The 21,688-nt window shown below is 37.6% G+C and overlaps 1 protein-coding gene across 8 annotated transcripts in view; it reads right to left on the reverse strand.

Moving 5' to 3' along the window:
• The window catches only part of ORC3 (origin recognition complex subunit 3), a 69,357-nt gene that overhangs the window by 12,077 nt on the left and 35,592 nt on the right, over window positions 1-21,688 (reverse strand). For all 8 annotated transcript variants that reach the window (XR_011568468.1, XM_070796100.1, XM_070796097.1 and 5 more), the window contains 2 exons: window positions 13,666-13,782; window positions 12,744-12,823 (listed from right to left, as the gene is read on the reverse strand). Coding sequence is in view for 7 of the 8 variants with exons in the window: in XM_070796100.1 (XP_070652201.1) it covers window positions 12,744-12,823; window positions 13,666-13,782 (197 nt within the window). In the remaining variant the exon portion in view is untranslated. The remainder of the gene's footprint in view (window positions 1-12,743; window positions 12,824-13,665; window positions 13,783-21,688) is intronic.

The raw sequence follows: 21,688 nt of genomic DNA on the forward strand, positions 1-21,688 counted from the left end.
CCTTCCTCAATGGATGTGATATTCAAAGTACTGCAAAGTACTCAGAAGAGTTCTCAACTTGAAAAATTGAAGCTCAACTTGGAAAATTTACAAAGATCTGGGTCTGTAGCCTGGCTCTGGCACTTGCTATTTTGTAATAAAGAACATGTTACTAAACATCTTTGATCCTTGGCTTCCTTGTCTCTAAAATGGAAACAGTAACTCACAAATTTCACAAGTGAGATGGAGCCTTAAGAATTCAATGAGAAGATGCAGCTGAAGATTAGCACAGTGCTTATTTATCACACAGTAGGCTTTGGAGGTTAGTTTTCCTTTCCTTCAGATCTAAAGGTAAATTAAGAGACAAGAAACATCCACTGAGGATATAACAACACATGCTAAATGAAAGCACATGTGAAATGACCAAAAAGTATATCAATGATTTCCTTATTACCAATTTGGCTAGGTTTTATATCTTCTATCAGCTTTATTAACACCAGTCAGTAAATCCAGTGAACTTTAAACTGGAAGGCAATTGCGTTTATTCTATAGCATAGGTAGAACGATTGCGCAACTCCTTCAAGTCCATAGAGAAAATCTTTGTTAGAAATAGAGAAGGGGACATTCCTGGTGGTATAGTGGGTAAGAATTCGCCTGCCAATTCAGGGGACACAGGTTCGATCCCTGGCCTGGGAAGACTGCACATGCCGTGGAGCAACTAAAGCCTGTGTTACTGAGTCCACCCTCCAGAGCCACGAGCCGCAACTACTGAACCCTGTGTGTCTTAGAGCCCGTGCACCACAACAAAGAGAAGCCTCTACTTGCTGCAACTAGAAAGCCCATGCATAGCAATAAAGACCCAGCACAACCAAATTAAATAAAATGAAATTTTTTTTAAAGGAAACAGAGAAGAAACACATTCTAAAATTAAGATCCTGTTTTCAGGGTCAGGTTTTCAGGTTACTTAGAGGATCTCTCCCCTAAGATCACAGTCAGTAACAGGATAGTGATTACCAGTTCTTAAATTAATCAGGAAAAAGCAGCCAAATTCAGAATCTGAGTGATTCTGTAAAAACTATCTTATGTTTGATATTTTCAAGATGAAAAATTAATTTTTCAAAATAAAAATTTAATATTACTAAGTTAGAGAAAAAGCTAAGTAGACTATGATTACCTAGAAATTAAGCTGATTACTTCAAGTAGAATTTAAACACAAACCAAAAACAAACAAACAAACAAACAAACCCACCACAAAGACTCTAAAACAAAAACAAATGAAGAAAATAACCAATAAATGTAGAAACTGAGAGGGGTGGACAAAAAGTAAACTTTTTCCTCATTTTAAGAAAAATATCTCTTCTTCATTCTACAACAATGAAATAATTATCCAAAGTGTAACCTTTATCTGTGAATGAAAGGCAGTTAACAGGTCAAAGAAAACCAAGCCAACACATTAAAATCTTGATTACATTTGAGATTATTGAAAACTTCTGGCTTCCTATTGCCCAGACTATGAATCAAACTATGAAGACAAGAGAGTTAACTCAAAGTCAGACACACCTGAATAACCTGTCATACCCGACCTTTAGCCCTACTCAGAAGGACAAGAGACTCAGGCAAGAGCTGCATTGCCAGGCTCCAAGTAATCACAGGCACTGGCTTGCTGGCAGGGCTGAGGAAATGCTGATGGAGGCAGAACCCATACCAGCAGCCCCTAAGGACTGACTAGCTTCTCAGGCCACAGGCAGCCACACCTCTTATCCCCGGGCAACTTACAAAACTGAATATTGAGGAGGGTAAACCCTATTATTCATCTTCAGGATGCAGGAAAAAATGGCATTGTGTCATATAATTTTGAAATCAAACTTTACTAGCCATAATTTTTAATATGACATTTGATTGGAAAGGGTGGCTCTTTCATCTCAGGTATAGAAGACTTCTAGAGATTTGGATACTTATTCCTCTTTTTATTCATAGTCAAAGACTCTGTTCCTATTGTTTCCAGAATAAGAAATGACCTTACACTTTCTTAAGTACTCCCAGGTTTAATAAAAAATAAGACCTGAAGTAACACTGATTAGAGCTAGCAATGTGATCAATCCAATAAAATTATTAATTAAAAATTTTCAATTCAGTTATTTTCATAAAATGAACCAACAAAGATACCTGCTATCATCGCTACTCTTCAACATCATTCTAGAATCTAGTCTACAACGAATTAAGAAAAAAGAAGCAAGTGGTACAAATATAAGCAAGGAAGATGAAATTTATTATTTGCATATGATATGACTGTAAGGTTAGAAAGTTTAAGAAAGCTACAAAAGTATTAAAGCATATAAAAGGGTGTCTGGATATAAGGTAAATACATATATGTGTGTATATGTACACACACATTAATATCTTATAGGTGAAAGTGAAAGTCCCTCAGTCATGTCTGAATCTTTGCGACCTCATGGACTATACAGTCCATGGAATTCTCCAGGCCAGAATACTAGAGTGGGTAGCCATTCCCTTCTCCAGGGGATCTTCCCAACCCAGGGATCAAACCCAGGTCTCCTGCATTGTAGGCAGATTCTTTACCAGCTGAACCACAAGGGAAGCCTAACTATGGAAAAAAAGAGCAAGTTCAAAATGGCAACAAAAACTACAGAATGTTATAACAAATGTGTAAGACATAGCAAAATATTAAAATCCTGAATAGACATTTTCAGTTCTAACCTTCAATATTGTAAATAAATAAATTCATTCCAAATTAATCCACATTTCAACACTTTCTGAAACAAAATTCCAGTGGGCATATTTTAAAAGCCTAAAGAAACAGTCTAAAATTTATCTAGAAAAAAAATTCATGTTCCTACAACTGAGGAACAATGTTTGTATACTTCAGTATGTGTAGCAGGGCTACTAATATATCAAAAGGGATACATTACAGTGATTAAAGTCAGATGGTACTTTGTACAGTAAGAGACCAACAGAATGAAATAAGGGTCTAGAAAGAGAGGTATATATGAGAATTCGGTACATCACATAATGGTAGCACTTCAAATCAGTGGGGAAGAGATGGGGAGTATTAGAAATAACTAGCTTGAAAAAAACTGACCACTACCCTCAGCATTTTTCAGAAAGAATAAAAATGTGAATGCGGTGTGAGAAGTGGGGAAAGAACTATTCCATCAATCATGAAATGCTAGAAGAAAAAAAGAAAGCTTTTTAAGTCTGATAATATCCAGCATCAGCAAAGGTGTGGGGAAACACTGATACACTGCTGGTGCAAGTGTACTTTAATACAATTGTGTTTATATTCTGGACTCAAAAATTCTATGTGTGTACTTTGTGAAAATAATTATACTAATGTGCAAACACAAACTCACCCTCAGTGATAACTGTAATAGACAATTATAAACAACCTAAACATATATCAAACAAGGGACTAATAAAATCAAGTGCTACACTTTCAAAACAAGGGATACTATATAGCAGTGATAAACAGTGAAGTAACGCAAGTGATGACAACTAATATTTCTAAGCACACATAACCAGGCATCATTTGATCTCCACAACACTGTATGATACAAATACTATTATTATTATCATGTTAAGAAATGAGAAAACAGAGGCACAGAAAACTTGGGCAACTTGTTCAGAGTCTGGTAACTGGCAAGCTGGGATCTGAACCTAGTCTGGCTTGGCATCTATGCTTTTACCAATGATATTATAGAAGCACCTTAAGTAGAATATTAGGTGCAAAACAAGTAACTGCAACGACAAAAACCAACCAGACGAATCCAAAAAACAAAAAACAATCCAAGCTGTGGAACATTGTATATAGTACGACTTAACATGTTTGTACCAGGAAAAATCTCAAAGTACAAAAAGCCACCAGCAAATGACTGGCTTTCAGAGATATATAACACAAGCATTAATGTCAGAAAAGTGTTATGTTCTCATTTAAATTACTTGCCACACAAGTGGAAGGAGAGAACAAGAAGCAGAAGATGAAATCAGAGAGAGGTAATGGGGGGCTAAATCACGCAGGGTCACTGTATAGACTGCAGTTTTGCTGAGTGCAAATGGGAGTTTTGAGCAAAGGAGGGACATTATCTGACTGTATTTCATCTCATATTGTCTCATTTCGTTTTCTGGCCACACCATTCCACCTGCGGGATCTTAGTTCTCTGACCAGGGATTGAACCCAGGCCCTGACACTGTAAGTACAAAATCCTAACTCCTGGACTGCCAGGAAATGTCCTTATCTGGCATATTTTAAAAGGATTATTCTGACTTCTATTTTGAGAAAAGCCTGGAAGGGAGCATGCATTGAAGCAAGGAAGTCAGTTAGGAGGTGATGGCAATAATCCAAACGAGAGATGACAGTGACTTGGACAGTGGTGGTACTAATGGGAAAGGTGTTAAGAAGAGGTTTGGTTCTTGAAATATTTTGAAGGCAGAATGCAAGTTTTCGGCTTTGAACAATTGGAAGGATAGAAAGAATGCAGCAAGATTCTAGGTTTCAAGGGAAAATCAGGCATTCAGTTCGAAACATGCTAATTCTGAGATATATACAGATATCCAAGTGGAGATGCAAATAGGTAGATGGACCTAAGAGTCTGACACACAGGAGAAAAGTGTGGGCTTTTGATTAAGCCCTGAGGGACTGCAATGTTAGAATGTTAGGGAGAAGAGAAATTACCAAAGAGGACTGAGGGGGAGGAGCATGCACTGAAGTATGAGGAAAACCAAAAGAATCTAGGCCCTAGAAAGTCATTAATGAGGAGTGATGAACTGTGTTAGATGATAATAGGTTAACGCAAATGAAGACAGAATTGACCATGAGACTTAGAAACATGAGGGTCACTGGTGACCCTGACCAAAAGAGTGCGGAAACCAAATCAGCTACGGAGAGACTGAAGAGAAACTGGAGACAGTGTGATATGCTTCAAATTGTTGTGAATTCCATCTAGCATTTGCTTTCAAAGAAACAGAATAAAACTGAGAAGAAAATACTGTTGTCCTTACTGTATCTGTGGGGGATGGGTTCCAGGACTCCTGCAGATACAAAAATCTGAGGATGCTGGAATCCATTATATGGCATAGTATTTGCATATCTCCTATACATATCCTCCTAGATACTTTAAATTATCTCTAGATTACTTATAGAATCTAATACAATGTAAATGCTATGCACATAGTTGCAAATACAATATGAATACAAAGTAAATAGCTGCCAGTGCACAGTAAACTCATATGCATTTTCCCCCCTGCTTTTTGGAACTTTTTGGAATTTTAAAAAATATTTTCAACCTGTGGCTGCTTGAATCCATGGATGTGGAACCTGCAGACATGGAGGACAAACTGTATCAAAAAGTTTGAAAGTCAGCACACCAGACCACTTTGAAGTAGGGGTCCCCAGCCTCCAAGACTCAATGTCTGATGATCTGAGGTGTACTAATAACAGAAATAAACTGCACGATAAATGCAATGTGCTTGAATCATCCTGAAACCATCCCCCTGACCCAACCCTGGATCCGTGGAAAAGTGGTCTGCCACAAAACTGACCTCTGGTGGCAAAAAACGGTGGGGACCGCCACTTTAAAGAGAGGAAAAATAACACATCTAAGACAGGTCTCATTAGTGCTGAAAAAGCTATTCTGTCTTGAACCAACTTGATTAAGTGATTATATCACTTTTGGGTAAATGGTTCAAAAAAGGCTTGTGGTACTTAATGTGTTAAAAGTTCTATAGCTTGTTATTTAAAAAAAAAAATTTCCCTAAACTAAGACAGAGAATCATTTAGCAATCATAAGAGCAATCACCCTGAAGAGCATTGAGTGTTCTGCTTCATCATGCAGAAAGGCAGTAATTTCCGGTTAAGTACTAATTATATAAACGTCTGATTGAGAACAGGCTAGAGGAGAAACTGGTCAATATAAACGTCTGATTGAGAACAGGCTAGAGGAGAAACTGGTCAATCCATGGCTAACGCAAAGATCTTCTGAATAATGAGTTCTCAAGTTCTAGGCAGACACTACCAGCACAGTTTTGAAAAATATTCAAATATTCTAGACTCAAACCTGGAAGTACATCAACAAAGACTAGAAGAAAGCAAAACGAAAAGGCTTGCCAAAAACATACTCACAGAGACTGTCTTCTTCCAAGACAACAAAACAAAGCAATCACATATGATGGTAACAAGTGAAATAAACCAAAATATGCCTAATTCCTTCTAAGCCTTGATATTTCATATTAGAGGTCACTTCCTCCAAGAAACAGAGGGTAACTGTCCAGTCTATTAGTTCCTTAGCGCACTAGACCATACCAACACAGGCCTTATTATCCTGTATTGTACCTGTCTATCTACTTATCCACCTTAATCTCCCTACTCAGCCAAGATTCAATGTGGGTAAGGACTAGGGTCATCACTGTCAACAGGTCAGTGACTCGACATATGGAGTATTAAAAACAACATTTTTTGAATGGGTAAACAAGATAGTGGCCAAGCAGTAAAAAAGAAATTTCATGACCTCAGGTGAAGAATAATTTCTCTGTTTTCAAATTGGCTCCTGGAGGGAGCACCCTGAAGTCACGGGGCTCATGGAGCACCATGCTCTTTGTAGCTCAGATGGTAAAAAATCTGCCTGCAATGCAGGAGACCCAGGCTTGATTCCTGGGTCAGGAAGATCCCCTGGAGAAAGGAATGGCAACCCACTCCAGTATTTTGCCTGAAGAATCCCATGCACAGAGGAGCCTGGTGGGTTACAGTCCATGGGTTCATGAAGAGTCGGACATGACTGAGCAACCAACATTTTCACTTTCAAGCTTTTTATACTATGTCAAAATGAGTCAATTCTACCATATGGTTAGAGACACTTCAGCAAGATAAAATACATAAATACTTTTACTGATGCACTACAAAAGTATAACCCTGAAATCAGAAGAAGTAAAGCTTTCGAACAGTTTAATTAGCTACTTCTGATTTTTTTAAATTAATTCTTAGCTACCCATTCATTTTACTAGCAGTGAAGTCGTAGTAGGCACTAAATGTTTAATAAAGAAAAACTTAAAACACAAATGCAGATCTTTTTTCTATCTGTTGAGATAAAAAAACACAGCTCACTACTAGCAGTAGAATACCTTGGTCTAGTTTTGGAACTAATCTGACACCAACTGCCTAAAGCCATCCAGCTTCTTTTTCAGCTTCATTTCTTCCCTCAATTTTTTTGTATTCCTTTCTTATTCTCCATTATTATTTAGAAGCACATTTCTCAAAGTGTGGCCCCTGGACCACCTGTCCAAATGTAAAGTGCTTCTTAAATTCTGATTTCCGCTGACCATTACACCCAAGTTTCCAGCAGTCACATTCAGAATCTTTGGGGGGAGGGTAGAATCTGTATGTTTAATGCTTCAACTGATTCTTACATACACTAAAGCCACGCAGCATCTTTTGCTTTAAAATGAGCTTCAACAATTCAGCTGTTTGTCTGAGTTAAGCAGCAGCCCACAGAAAACTGTGAAGGGCTTGACAGGATGCAAATTGAGGATTAGCAATCCCCGTTGAAATCATATTTTAGTTCTGCAGTCTCAGAGAGCTTTTGCATGGATAAATCTTGATCATGAGAAGTTAGATTATTATTATTTAGGAAGTGCCTCACAGACTGTGGAGTTGTGTCATTTTTCATAACAAGATCTTTAAATATTATCAAAGTTAATCTGCAAAGTCAGGAAACAATGCATTATTTAGATTCTAAACCTCTAGTCTCTTTGAACTAAGCTAAGGACTGATGCTGAGGCTGAAACTCCAATACTTTGGCCACCTCATGTGAAGAACTGACTCACTGGAAAAGACCCTGATGCTGGGAGGGATTGGGGGCAGGAGGAGAAGGGGATGACAGAGGATGAGATGGCTGGATGGCATCACTGACTCGATGGACATGAGTTTGGGTGGGCTCCGGGAGCTGGTGATGGACAGGGAGGCCTGGCGTGCTGCGATTCATGGGGTCGCAAAGAGTTGGACACAACTGAGCAACTGAACTGAACTGAAAGTGATCAAATGTCAATATTATTACTTCAGTCATTTTTTTTTCTAAACTCAATGAAAGCTGAGCTGACCTGCTAATATATTACTGTTTAATTCAAAAGCCTTATTCAGAAATTAAAATAATTTCTTTCAGCCTAAAGTAAATTCTTCACCTATCAATCAACTTGAATTTAAAAATCTGTTTCTGTAGCAAGCTCATAAGGTTCCACTTGGGATAAGCAGACTAGACACTGTGGCTCCATTCATTACAGATGTCTGCACACTGTGCCAATATGTCCTCAAGATGGAGTGTGGGTTGAGTCCACAGGAGCTTGCTCTGCTGGCTCATTTTAAAATGTGGGGTACCCTTTCAACATGGACTTCTGGCCACAAACCCATATAAATTTCCTTTTATACCACCACTCGAAAAATTGGAATAGGGCTGAAAAACTGACTGAACATGGAAGATCTGGAGTTAAATGCCAGCTCTGCCAACTGCAGAAAAGTCACTCAATGTTTCTGGCTTTGGTTTACTTATTGGAGAAAAACAATGTGATAACTCTAGATGAGTGATCTCAGTTGATGGCAGAGGGGCCAAGGGACAGTAAATTCTCCTAAGAAGAAGGGCCCAGTCTGAGAACCATTGCTATGGGGCTCCACTGGTACTGCTGGGGTAGGGCAGTGTGCCTCCATCCAGCTGAGCCATCAGTGGCCTAGAAGTGGAGGACTTTATGATTTATGTTAACCCTTTAAATCTTATTATTGAAGCATGATTTTTCAAATTTTAAAATCTGAAAAATTCTTGGTCTAGTGTTTGATATTTAGGTGGCTGTCTAGAAATTCTCTCCAATAGAAAGCTAAAATTTTCCTCTTAAGGTCTTTCACAGCTGACCAGAAAAAGACACTCACCTAGCTTACTGCTCAGCTAGCATAACTTTTTTTTTTTTTACCACTTTCTGTTCCCAAACAGTGTTTTAACTTAAATATATCCTTTTATAATGACACATGGTTGAGAGAAAATTAACCAACTCATATCCTGTATAGGAATGTGGTCTTCAGGCTCCAAGAGTTGACTGACAGAGGAAAGGTTATGGAAGACATGCAGAACCACTGCACTCATGTCAGATTATGACATATTATAAATGCATACTCTCCACACATCAATGTCTGTCATTTACACTTAAAAATAACTGATAAATTCTATAGGTCTTTTCCACTTACGAATAGTTGACATTTTCAATATTCTTGTAAGTTCCTTGTAAATATCTTTTAATTGAAATATAATTGACATATAACATTAGTTACAGGTATACAAATGATTCAGTATATGTATATACTGTGAACTGATCACCACAATAAATCTGGTTAACATCTGTCATCTCACATAGTTTCTCTAAGCAACTCTCAAATACACAATACAGTATTATTAATAGTAACCATGCTGTACATTACAATCCTAGGATTCCTTTGTAACTGGAAGTTTGTACCAATTTTGACCACCACCTACCCCTGGCAACCACCAATTTGTTCTCTGATTCCGTAAGTTCAGTGTTAAGGCAGCATTTCCTTCTTTTTATTTCTGAATAACACACACAGACACACACACAATCTGCCTATCCATTCAACCATTGATGGACACTTAGGTTCATTCCATGTCTTGGCTACTGTAAACAATGTTGTAGTAAACACAATGCTGATATCTTTTTGAGTTATTGCTTTCCTCTCCTTCTTATAAACATGCAGATGTGGAAATGCTACATCATAAAGGAGCTCTATTTTTAACTTTTTGAGGAATCTCTATTCTGTCTTCCATAGTAGCTGCACAATTTACATTCCGACCAACAGGGAAGTAGGGTTCCCTTTTCTTCACACCCTCACCAATACTTGTTGTTTCTTGTTTTTTTGATAAGTCATTCTAATGGGTGATACCTTAATTGTGGTTTTGATTTGCATTTCCTTGATGATTAGTGATGTTTAGCACTTTTGCATGTACCTGCTCGCCATGTGTATGTCCTCTTTGGAAAAATGTCTACTCATATCCTCTGCTCATTTTTAATCAGATTTTTTTTCTATTGCGTTGTATGAGTTCTCTATATATTTTAGATATTAATCCCTCATCAGATACATGATTTACAAATATTTTCTCCCATTCTGTAGGGTGCCTTTTCATCTTGTTGATGGTTCCCTATGCTGTGCAGAAGCTTTTTAGCTTAATACAGTCCCACTCCTATGTCTTTGCTTTTGGTGTCAAAGCCAAAAAACCATTGCCAAGACCAATGTCAAGGAGCTCATTACTTATGTTTTCTTCTAGTTTTATGGTTTTAACTGTGTTCATCTTTAATCCATTTTGAGTTGATTAGTGGTCCAGTTTTTTCAATTCCATTTGTTGATGGCTGTTCTTGCCCCATTGTATATTCTTGTCTCCTTTGTCATAAATTAACTGCCCATGTAAGCATGAGTTTATTTCTGGGTTCTCTATTATGCTCCATTCCTCCGTGTGTCTGTTTTCATGCCAATATCATACTGTTTTGATTACTACAGTTTTGTAATATACACTGAAATCAAGAAGTATGTCTCCACCTATGTTCTTCCTCAAAACTGTTTTGGTTCTTTAGGGTCTTTTGCAGTTCCACACAAATGTTAGGAATTTTGTACTTTTTAATGGTCACAAAATATTTCATCAAGTAGACCTCTGGTTATTTAAACATGTCAGTTTCCAGATAAAAGGGATTTTTCAAGAAAAATACTGCCATTCATGTAACTCTTAACAAAAAGTTCAAATTGGAAATGTTACTAGACTATGTTTCTAATAGTACTACAGATTTTCGTTCCAAAGAAACATTCAGTGATCATTTTTAACTTAATTTTCTCTTATGACTTCAATTATTTGAAGACAGGAGACAAGAATGTCTGGTTTCCTAAATTCAGATGTTTCCCATTTAGAATGACTAAACTGACAAGTGTCCCTGATTTTTTGTCAACATCTTATCTATACAAAGGGGAAAAGAAGAATTCCAGTTTGAAGGGTGGCAGATTTCTTTCTCTCTGGTAGTTTCCAGATTCTTGCCTGTCCTTGCTGTAACTGCTGTATTTATCCTTAGTGTTTTTAATATTCCTGTTTCTGACCTCAGATTAGCAACATGATTGAAACTTTGCTTTCTATTCACTGGTTCTGCTTTATTCAGATCCCCAAATCCCTATTTTAGACCTGAGCAAAGAAAAGTGGAAAGTATAAAAATTTTAAAGTCAGATCTGAATTAAAATCCTAGTTCCATCAACAGCTATAAGATCTCAGGCAAATTACTTAAACCCTATCTGTGCTTTAGTTTCACCTGCTGTAAAGTGTGGCTAATGGTGTCTGCCACAAAGGCGCACCTGAGTATTAGACTGGAAAGTGTACTGACAGTGCCTGACACAGCAAGACTTCATGATCTCTGATTAGTACTATCCAATAGTGCATACCATAACTATCATTGTTCACATTTCCTTACCCTTATTTAGAATTGGCATTCTTGATCCCTGACTCTCCCTGACAAAGAAATCTATGAATTTAGAAATACCCAACTGGAAAAGGAAGGCAATTGCTAATCATGAAGGTTAAAGAGGAAACCCAGCAAGAATCAACTGGGTGCTTGAGATAAGTATGCTGACTTGAATAGAAAACAAAAGAAATCTCAGGAACATTCCAGTTGAAGTATGTAAATATACGGAAATCTCTTATTGGCATTTAAAGAAAATGAAATAAAACATAGCTTTTCAGTGGCAATCTAGTTTCCATGGGGAGTTATTTTTCCAGATAGCATAAAATTAGTTTCCTATCTTAAGCTGCACCTGCTGGATAACTAACATTTGTATTATTAAGTCTCGGGACTGAAAGTGCTTTCAATGTGAATTTTCCTCCTACTGTGCCCATCTGTTCTTTTCTTGTGGACCCAGGGGAAGCCAAGGCTTAGTAAATATTCAGTTCTTGGACTTCTTTATGATATTTTCATATGAACATTTATATCCACTGAGGAAAATTATAAGACTGCGTGCAAAAACAACTCACACTTGGATTTCCTTCTTTCACTACCCAAGTGGTCATTATTTTTATGAAAGACTAACAAGTCACCATACATATAAGGCATAAAGCCAAAGAAAACAAATAATTATAACTTTAAAAGATAAATTTGTCAGGAATAAGTGATCTTTGATATCTGATAATAGCACCAAGATACCTTATTTATTCATATAATACTAGAAAAAATTTACAGCTTAGCCAATGTTAATGCTGACAGAGTCAGCTCAGGTTGGGGAAGGTATCAAGACCACTGCCCAGCAGCAGCCACTCCTCATCTGGGTCAGCAGTGGCCTCCTTCACAGGATGCACTTCACTCAGTGATGCCGCCCCTCAACCCAACCAGGCTGGAGCCACGTGAGCATGCTTGCTGTGACTACCTTCCCTATCGTAACAGCAAGCTGGCTGAGCTGAAGTGATCAGCACCAAGGTTCTTCCTGTGTGGTATCAACAATTCACAAAGCAAACACTGATTTTACTTAAAAAAAATCAAAAGTTTAGAAACAAGGTAAGACTAGCAAAGAAATGGTTTCTATTAACTACAAACATAAAATTCAAGATATATACAAATATTAGTTACAACGTGGCTACTTATGAAACTCCTTGGCAGGCAGAGTTCTGGAAGCAGGTGTTATTTATTGGCAGGCTTAGAGTAGATAAAAAAGGGGAAAAAAAAAAAAAAAAAAACACTACCTCAGCAGCTGCAAGACTGATGCATACTCCTCTGAATCCCATATGTTCTTTTCTAAACACATGCAGTACAGCTCTCTGATCTGGAAGTGAACAGCATACTTGTGAGGGACCAAAAATGATCTAAGTTTGCACATTACTAGTTTGGGAAAATCATAAATGAGGTAAAAAAAAATTTTTTTTTTAAAACAGCCATTTTCTGTAAATGACAATAGATAGGGCACATATCACATGGATTGGGCATTTACATAAAACATCATTCACATGAGAGCAAAATGAGATCCTATTGGGATTGGCTGATATCACTGGTCACTTTGCAATAAGAAAATTATTAAAATGATGATGTGATTATTAAAAAGAAGGTTTAATGGCAGAAAATAAACAAGTCATTCTTACATTTATATTTGTTCTCTCAACCTCTGAGTTAAGAATGCAAAGATTTAGGAATACAGAATTGTTCCCTTGCAGATGGTTCACAGGCTTATGTTATGACCCAAACGCCAGCAGAGCATAATTCTGCAAGAAGCAAAAGCACTACTTTCCTTTAGTTCTGGGTATAATGCACGGTTAACCATTAGGCAGTCTCAAACAGATTCCTTTTTTATTTCACTAAAGTGGAGGATCAGCTTTCTCAGTATAAGTGACAAAGTATTAAAGAGAATAAATTAAAATGACTTAGCACAAACACACTGAAGGGAAAGCACCACCACTTGGATTCACATGGCTGTTTCTAGTTGTGGCCATCAGAACAAAAAATACTGTTTCAATTACCAGTAACATGTACAGCTGGAATGGATTTACACTGTGCATACACGGCAAGATGTGGATCCATTGCAAATTCTGAGGCCTGAATGCTAGTAAACTCAAAGGGAAAAACCAGTAACATTCCTACATCAGAGATTCCAAATGAGTAAGTTCTGGTTACCTGTCGACCCAATGGGTATTTGGGAAGAGAAGAGGTGAACTGATGAAGACATCTCAAAACCAGGAAGTAATTTTTATGGTAAACATGCAGGTTTTCTAGTAATGATTGTGTTTCCTCCTAAAAAAGTCATTACAAATATGTAAGTCAGCAATTAGTAGAATAATAAAATCTAATTTCCAGAAAACTGATGAGAGAAGATTCAGAATTACAAATTAACCTTAAGTCTGAGAATTCATCATGCACACAAAATCTAGGATAACAGTTGGATACTTTTTATTTAGTGTCAAGTCTGGTGATATTTTATACATACCAAAACTAAATTAATTTTGTAACTAATTTAATTTCCTCTTGTCTAAAGCACTGCCACAAAGACTTGGCCCCTCCAAAATACAAGTGTGCAAAAGAGCACCTGCTGGACGCTTGCCCACATCAGTCACCTGGTGTATACCACAGCAAGGGATGGCCATCATCCTCTAGCTTCCATGGCATTAGAGGGGTGAGGAGATCATCAGAGCCCTCAGTACCAATGTAATTAATGGTTACTGTGGTTCCATGATGTTTTAAGCCACACCACACAGCATTATAGGAGCTCAGTTCCCTGACCTGGAATCAAACCCATGCCCTCTGCACTGGGAGCACAGAGTCTTAACCACTAGACTACCAGGGAAGTCCCTGTACTCTTTTCTCATAGTCCTACTAAAGTTGTGTTGAAAGGGAAGGACAGACTGTAGTAGAAACATGCAGGTGACTACGATAAATCTTTGCTTTTTCATTGAGATTCTCCAATACTGGTTTTGTTCACTTTACCAACTAAGTGGGTGAAACTGAAAATTAGAACCCTGAAGCCAACAAGCTGTATAATTTAGAATCTAAGAAGTGTGATATGGGAGGCAGTCTTAAGAAACCTATGGGATGACTAATCTCACAAATCAGTTTCAAAAGGCTTTTCTTTGGAGGGGTGATGATTAGGAGAGTTTTCTAGAACTTTATGAAATGTTTTAAAAGGGATTTTAAAATACTATACCCTATCATGCATTTTTCATACTTCAAATACTTTTATCACTTATTCCTGTAACATTTTCTTAAGAGGATTATGATCTGTGCTACCATCTTCAAATTTTTTTCTCCAATAAGAAGTCAAATTAAAAAACCTTAAGTACTGAACTGTCTTTTTTCCTGCAATATTCTGCAGATACCCAATATTTCAGTGGTCAACCATGCAGAAAACAACACCTCCAGGTATCAATGTGCTGCATTTAGTCACTCAGTTGTGTCCAACTCTTTGCAACCCCATAGACTATAGCCTGCCAGGTTCCTCTGTCCCTGGGGATTCTCCAGAAAAGAATACTGGAGTGGGTTGCCATGCCCTCCACCAGGGGATCTTCCCAACCCAAGGATCAAACCCAGGTCTCCCGCACTGCAGGTGGATTTTTATCATCTGAGCCACCAAGGAAGCCCAAGACTACTGGAGTGGGTTGCCATGCCCTTCTCCAGGGGCTCTTCCCAACCCAGGAATTGAACTGGGGTTTCCTGCATTGCAGAGAGATTCTTTACCAGCTGTGCTACCCAGAAAGCCCCCAGATATCAATAAATTCAAACAAATCTAAACTATCTAATATAACAAATCTGATATATTTTCCTGAACTCTAACTCACTTAGAAATCAATTCCTTGGTCAGCAATCTGAGTCATTATCTGAAAGCATAGAGCAAATGAAAGAAAAGCTTTTAGTATCAAAGTTTTTTCCCACCAGTATTTGAGTTAGTTGGTAATTTCAAAAATCTAGGTCTTCTATCACAACAAAGGGTATTTTAACTGCCACTGTCAGAGTACACTTAATTTCTATTTTCACTGTAAGCTATAACATAGAGACTGCATAAAGCCACTAATGGCTTACCTTGATATGTGAGTAAACAGCTTGTAAATAGGGGCAATATTCTGAAGGAAAAGGAATCTATTACTGAATAATAACTGTACTTCATGTACTACCTCTTACTTTTGCTTTGTGGACTAACTGTAAATACAAATAACTGGGTGATACAGTAGAAATGAATGACATCGTCACTAAATTTACTTGGATGTGGAAAGAAAAGAAATACTTGACACAGTATGGGCAATGTTGCACACTCCAGGAACTAGATGCCCTGGAGTAAGTGGAAGAGGAAAGATACAAACATGTTTTCTCCCAAACAGTCTTAGTACCTTCACATTTTCCACTGTGCCTCACATCCCTGTGATGATTAGAATTCTAGCCTTTAAAAAACATTTTGTCTTCTTTTGTTTTGTTCCTATAACATGGCAGACTATTTCATCTGAGGATATGGGAGTTCTTATTCCAACACTGGAAATAAAACTGGCTACACTGGACTAATTGAGAGATCTGTTATACCATTCTAAGGGATCTTCAACAGTAATTTTGACCATCCAAAATCTCTGACTTAATGTGCTGACTTCAGAACCTTACTCCATATAAGAAAGATTCCACTGTTATTTATACCTGTGTGCTTATCAGCTGCAACAGAAAACATCACCAATGACTAATTTAACTTTTTCATGTAATCTGTCCTCTAAGTTCTTTGTCTTACTGCGACAGCTACCTGCAAATGTGCAGGGCAACAATTCCTAAAGCACTGTATGAACACATTTTCATATACTTCAGCCTGTAAGAGGTCCTGATGCATGAGAAAATTTCCCTCTTAATACATTACAGCAGCATCACACCATGCTCATGCAGAAACATAGCCTGTTGAAATAGTTCTCCTGTTTTCTATTCATTAAATTTTTCCTCCGGAATCTTTTCCATACCAGTCATAGCTGCCACAGTTTAATTTCATAACTGTGTTTGGATGGTCTTTTCAACAGAGATGCACTGCCTAGAAATATTTATTGTTTACCAAAGAAATGTTTTCTTCTGTTCTTAAAAGAAGACCTCTTGGTCTCTACTGATCTTTGAGACAGATATGGGAAAACAGTGAGCTGTAGGAAAAGCAGCAAAAACAGTCCCCTTGCTCTTCCCCAAACATGACAGACAAGTTCCAATCTCACATCCTCTCCACTTGTTGTGGCTCTGCTTAGAATTTTCTTCCTCTGGATTCCTGTATGGGATGCTCTATAACTTCCTCTTTACTCAAAACTCACCTTCTTGATGAGGCTCTTATTTAAAGTTTCAATTTCATTCCCTGTGCACACTGCCAGTACTCCCTTTCTCTCTTTCACTGTTTTCTTCTTAGCAATTATTACTCACAAAGATGTTTTACCTACTCACTTTGATAGCAGGTAAGTTCCACAAAGGCAGGGAGGTTTGCTTGTTTTGTTTACTCCTGTACTAGATTAATACTTGGCCCACAGTAGGCACTCAAGAAGCATTTGTTGAATGTAGTAGTACATGAATGAACAGAGGCCAACACGCAGCCTCTCTCCTCAGCAAGAGTAACTGCTGGAAAAAAAGATCAACCACTGTTGTCCTGTTGATATGGGCCAGATTTAGTAGTTTTTCAAAAGAAGACAAAAGTCTGAATTTGTGATATAAAATTTCTCTATTTGTAAATGCTGGCTCAGATTAAAAAAATAAAACCACCATGGACCTAAAAAAATCACACTGATAGCCAGCTGTCAGTTGCCAGTCAATGTGTGCTCAGTTCAGTCGCTCAGTCGTGTCCGACTCTTTGCAACCCCATGAAGTGCAGCACGCCAGGCGTCCCTGTCCATCAACAACTCCTGAAGTTTACCCAAACTCATGTCCATTGAGTTGGTGATGTCATCCAACCATCTCATCCTCTGTCATCCCCTTCTCCTTCTGCCTTCAATCTTTCCCAGCATCAGGGTCTTTTCAAATGGGTCAGCTCTTCACATCAGGTAGCCAAAGTACTGGAGTTTCAGCTTCAACAACAGTCCTTCCAATGAACACCTAAGATTGATCTCCTTTAGGATGGACTGGTTGGATCTCCTTGCAGTCCAAGAGACTCTCTCTCTTCTCCAACACCACAGTTCAAAAGCATCGATTCTTTAGGGCTCAGCTTTCTTTATAGTCCAACTCTCACATCCATACATGACCACTGGAAAAACCATAGCCTTGACTAGACAGACCTTTGTTGACAAAGTAATGTCTCTGTTTTTTAATATGCTGTCTAGGTTGGTCATAACTTTCCTTCCAAGGCGTAAGCATCTTTTAATTTCATGGCTGCAGTCACCATATGCAGTGATTTTGGAGCCCAGAAAAATAAAGTCAGCCACTGTTTCCACTGTTTCCCCATCTATTTGCCATGAAATGATGGGACCAGATGCCATTATTTTAGTTTTCTGAATGTTGAGCTTTAAGCCAACTTTTTCACTCTCCTCTTTCACTTTCATCAAGAGGCTCTTTAGTTCTTCTGTACTTTGTGCCATAAGGGTGGTGTCATCTGCATATCTGAGGTTATTGAGATTTCTCCCTGCAATCTTGATTCCAGCTTGTGCTTCTTCCAGCCCAGCATTCCTCATGATGTACTCTGCATAGAAATTAAATAAGCAGGGTGACAATATACAGCCTTGACATACTCCTTTTCCTATCTGGAACCAGTCTGTTGTTCCATGCACAGTTCTAACTGTTGCTTCCTGACCTGCATACAGGTTTCTCAAGAGGCAGGTCAGGTGGTCTGGTATTCCCATCTCTTGAAGAATTTTCCACAGTTTATTGTGACCCACACAGTCAAAGGCTTTGGCATAGTCAACAAAGCAGAAATAGATGTTTCTCTGGAACTCTCCTGCTTTTTCCATGATCCAGTGGATGTTGGCAATTTGATCTCTGGTTCCTCTGCCTTTTCTAAATCCAGCTTGAACATGTGGAAATTCACAGTACACCATACTATTGAAGGCTGGCTTGGAGAATTTTGAGCATTACTTTACTAGCATGTGAGATGAGTGCAATTGTGCGGTAGTTTGAGCATTCTTTGGCATTGCTTTGAAAACTGACCTTTTCCAGTCCTGTGGCCACTGCAGAGTTTTCCAAATGTGCTGGCATATTGAGTGCTGGCAATGTGTAATACAGCCATTTAAATATGCTATCTCCAGTCACATAAATTATGTCTGTCTGTCATTCATTCAAAAATCATTACTGTTTACTCACATGACAAGGTCTCCCCATCATTAAGGATTAGGTACTTTTTTTTTAACAGAAGCCAATGACTATGTAAAACTTAAATACATATACATAGGTAAATAAAACATGATTAGTAGAATAATATGTGCCATGATACTTAGTTCTTGCATTTATTTCTCTTCTTTCCAGAGTACTTATCACTTTCGTGTCTAGAATTACATGCATGGGGTGAAGGGTGAGCTCAAGAAAACTAAATAAAAGTACGTAAAAGTGACTAAACTTAAGCAACTTATTCCTTTCAATTAATTCCCTGCTCACTGAAAGCTGGTAAAACAAGCAAATTTTAGGATTAAAATGCATCAGCTGTCCAAGAACACAGCATTTTCTTATTTATCATCTTGACAGAACTAAGCGTTATTTTTCTCATTAAAGAGAAATTTTAGCTGAAGATGATTCCTAGGCTTGACTTCTCACATGGCAGCTACCTAGAGAACAGCAAACCATGGCTTTCTCCTAGCTCCCTGGGTTGAAGGAGTGCTAATCTTCTTGTCTCTCTCAGCCCTTTAGCCTCCATACTGCTACCCTAGCATTTATATCAGGAGTCAGACATGACTGAGCGACTTCACTTTATTTTTTCACTTTCATGCCTTGGAGAAGGCAATGGCACCCCACTCCAGTACTCTTGCCTGGAAAATTCCATGGACGGAGGAGCCTGGTAGGCTGCAGTCCATGGGGTCACTAAGAGTCAGATACGACTGAGTAACTTCACTTTCACTTTTCACTTTCATGTATTGGAGAAGGAAATGGCAACCCACTCCAGTGTTCTTGCCTGGAGAATCCCAGGGACGGGGAAGCCTGGTGGGCTGCCATCTATGGGGTCGCACAGAGTGGGACACGACTGAAGCGACTTAGCAGCAGCAGCAATCTTAGATATGGTGCTGGGACAGGCATAAAAACTACTAATTGGAAAAGGCTGTTAATATTCTCCTGCCACCAAAACATTTCCTCATAGAAAGCAAGATAATTTTTCACTACTTACTAAAAAAAAAATCTTTTCGGTATATCAAAAACTAGTTTATTTTATTATCAGATAAAAATTATGCAAATATGATATGAGGCCAAAATCTAAATTCTCCTTAATATTTGACTTCAAACAAAATTTCAGGCACAAGAAAGAGTAAAAATTTTATCTATTATGGTGAATTTGAAAGTTCTGTTTAAGACATGTCTGATAGCTCAATTTCTCATGAAATAGAGTTTCATAAATTAAAGATTAAAGTTAAAAAAATAAAGAAAGCTTGATTACTAAAGCAAAACTTTGGGACAAAACACTGTAAAAATATATCCAGCCACTGTTCCTGCTGTTTCATTTAAATCCTATAGCTGTTTACCATAATAAACTGCCTGATTTAATTTCATTTAAACCTATACACTAAAATGAACTTTCAATGAGGAATCTAAATGATTTAACCAGGCAGAAGAAAAGTTATTAATCTGTTTAATGAACAAGTAAATAAAACCTTAGCATTCTAAAAGAAACGTCAAAGATTATTTGTTAAACTTCTATTATAGGCTTTGAAAGCTATTGGGACATCAGAAGTTTGAATTAATGGGAGCTTGAACAAGGTTGTTCTGTTTAAACTTAGAAGAACCTAATTGTTAGCTATGAGAGCATACTTTCCAGGCATTGTACACAGCTGCACTGTACAACTGCTCAAGGGACAGACTACTCAGAAATGAGAAAATGCACAGAATCTTGACTCTTTCATCAACTATATGTGGCCTTCTAATGTCTCACCTTAGTTTGAACTTCTTAATAAATCTTCTACAAATGTACATGATGGAGTTAGCTAAATTTTTAGATTTAAGTACATTCAAAAAACTCATTCCTAAAGTTTATGAAATACAAAGCTGGTATACAATTTTAAAGCAGTTATCTATGAAACTAAGGGTCCATAATCTTAAGGGAGTTGAAGTGAATTTTTCTGTTTGCCTTTTTTTTTTTTTTTTTTAACATCTTGAGTCCAATCAGAAGACAACTGAGATGAATCATTTGTTTAGGCTGGCATTTACTAGCTTACTTCTACACTTAAGAAAACAAGGTAAAGGGAGACAATAAATGATGTTTTCTTCTAGGGAGTCGTCTATGTCAGTGGTTCTCAAAGAATGGCCTCCAAATCAGCAGCATCAGCACTGCCTGGGACCCTTCTAGAAATGCAAATTCTTGGGGCAGAGCACAGGGCTACACAATCAGAAACTCTGGAGATGGAGCCTAGATACCTGCATTTTACAAGTGCTCCGAGTGATTCTGATATATGCTAAGGTCTCGAGCAGTCACTTAGTTCATCAGAGTAGACAGCCAGTAGATTTTTAGGGCAGAAACAATCTTGATATAAAGAATATAAATTTCACTAGATTACACTTTGAGATCTATGTCTCAGAAATATAAATGTAGAAAATGAGCACAAAACTAATAGGAGGTAAGTCTATATAACTATATACTCTATATGACTATATAACAGAGTATTATATACACTTTGTATATATGTTATAGAATATATAAAACAGTATATTTAATTTATATCTTTATTTTTATCATGGTAAAAAAATCAATAGTAACTATTTCTGATTTACATTTATAAAAGTTTTATTGTTCTATTTGTTTTAAACTCACTCTCATTTGCTGAATAGACTTTGATTAACACTAACGCTATGGAGAAATCATTACTAGGGATTATCTAAATTCAGAGACAAGGATATTAAGGCTTAAACAGGGTAAGTGATTTCCTTAAGTACACAAGGCTACTGAGCAGCTGGAGTTCAAACACAAGATTTCCGAGATGAATCATCCCCTGTATCATGCAGTACCATATTATTGATTATCATCTGGCATTTCTTTCCAATTTTTTTTTATTGTAGAAAAATACATATAAAATTATCACGAATT

This window comes from Bos indicus, chromosome 9, assembly GCF_029378745.1.
Source record: "Bos indicus isolate NIAB-ARS_2022 breed Sahiwal x Tharparkar chromosome 9, NIAB-ARS_B.indTharparkar_mat_pri_1.0, whole genome shotgun sequence".
Lineage (NCBI taxonomy): Eukaryota > Metazoa > Chordata > Mammalia > Artiodactyla > Bovidae > Bos > Bos indicus.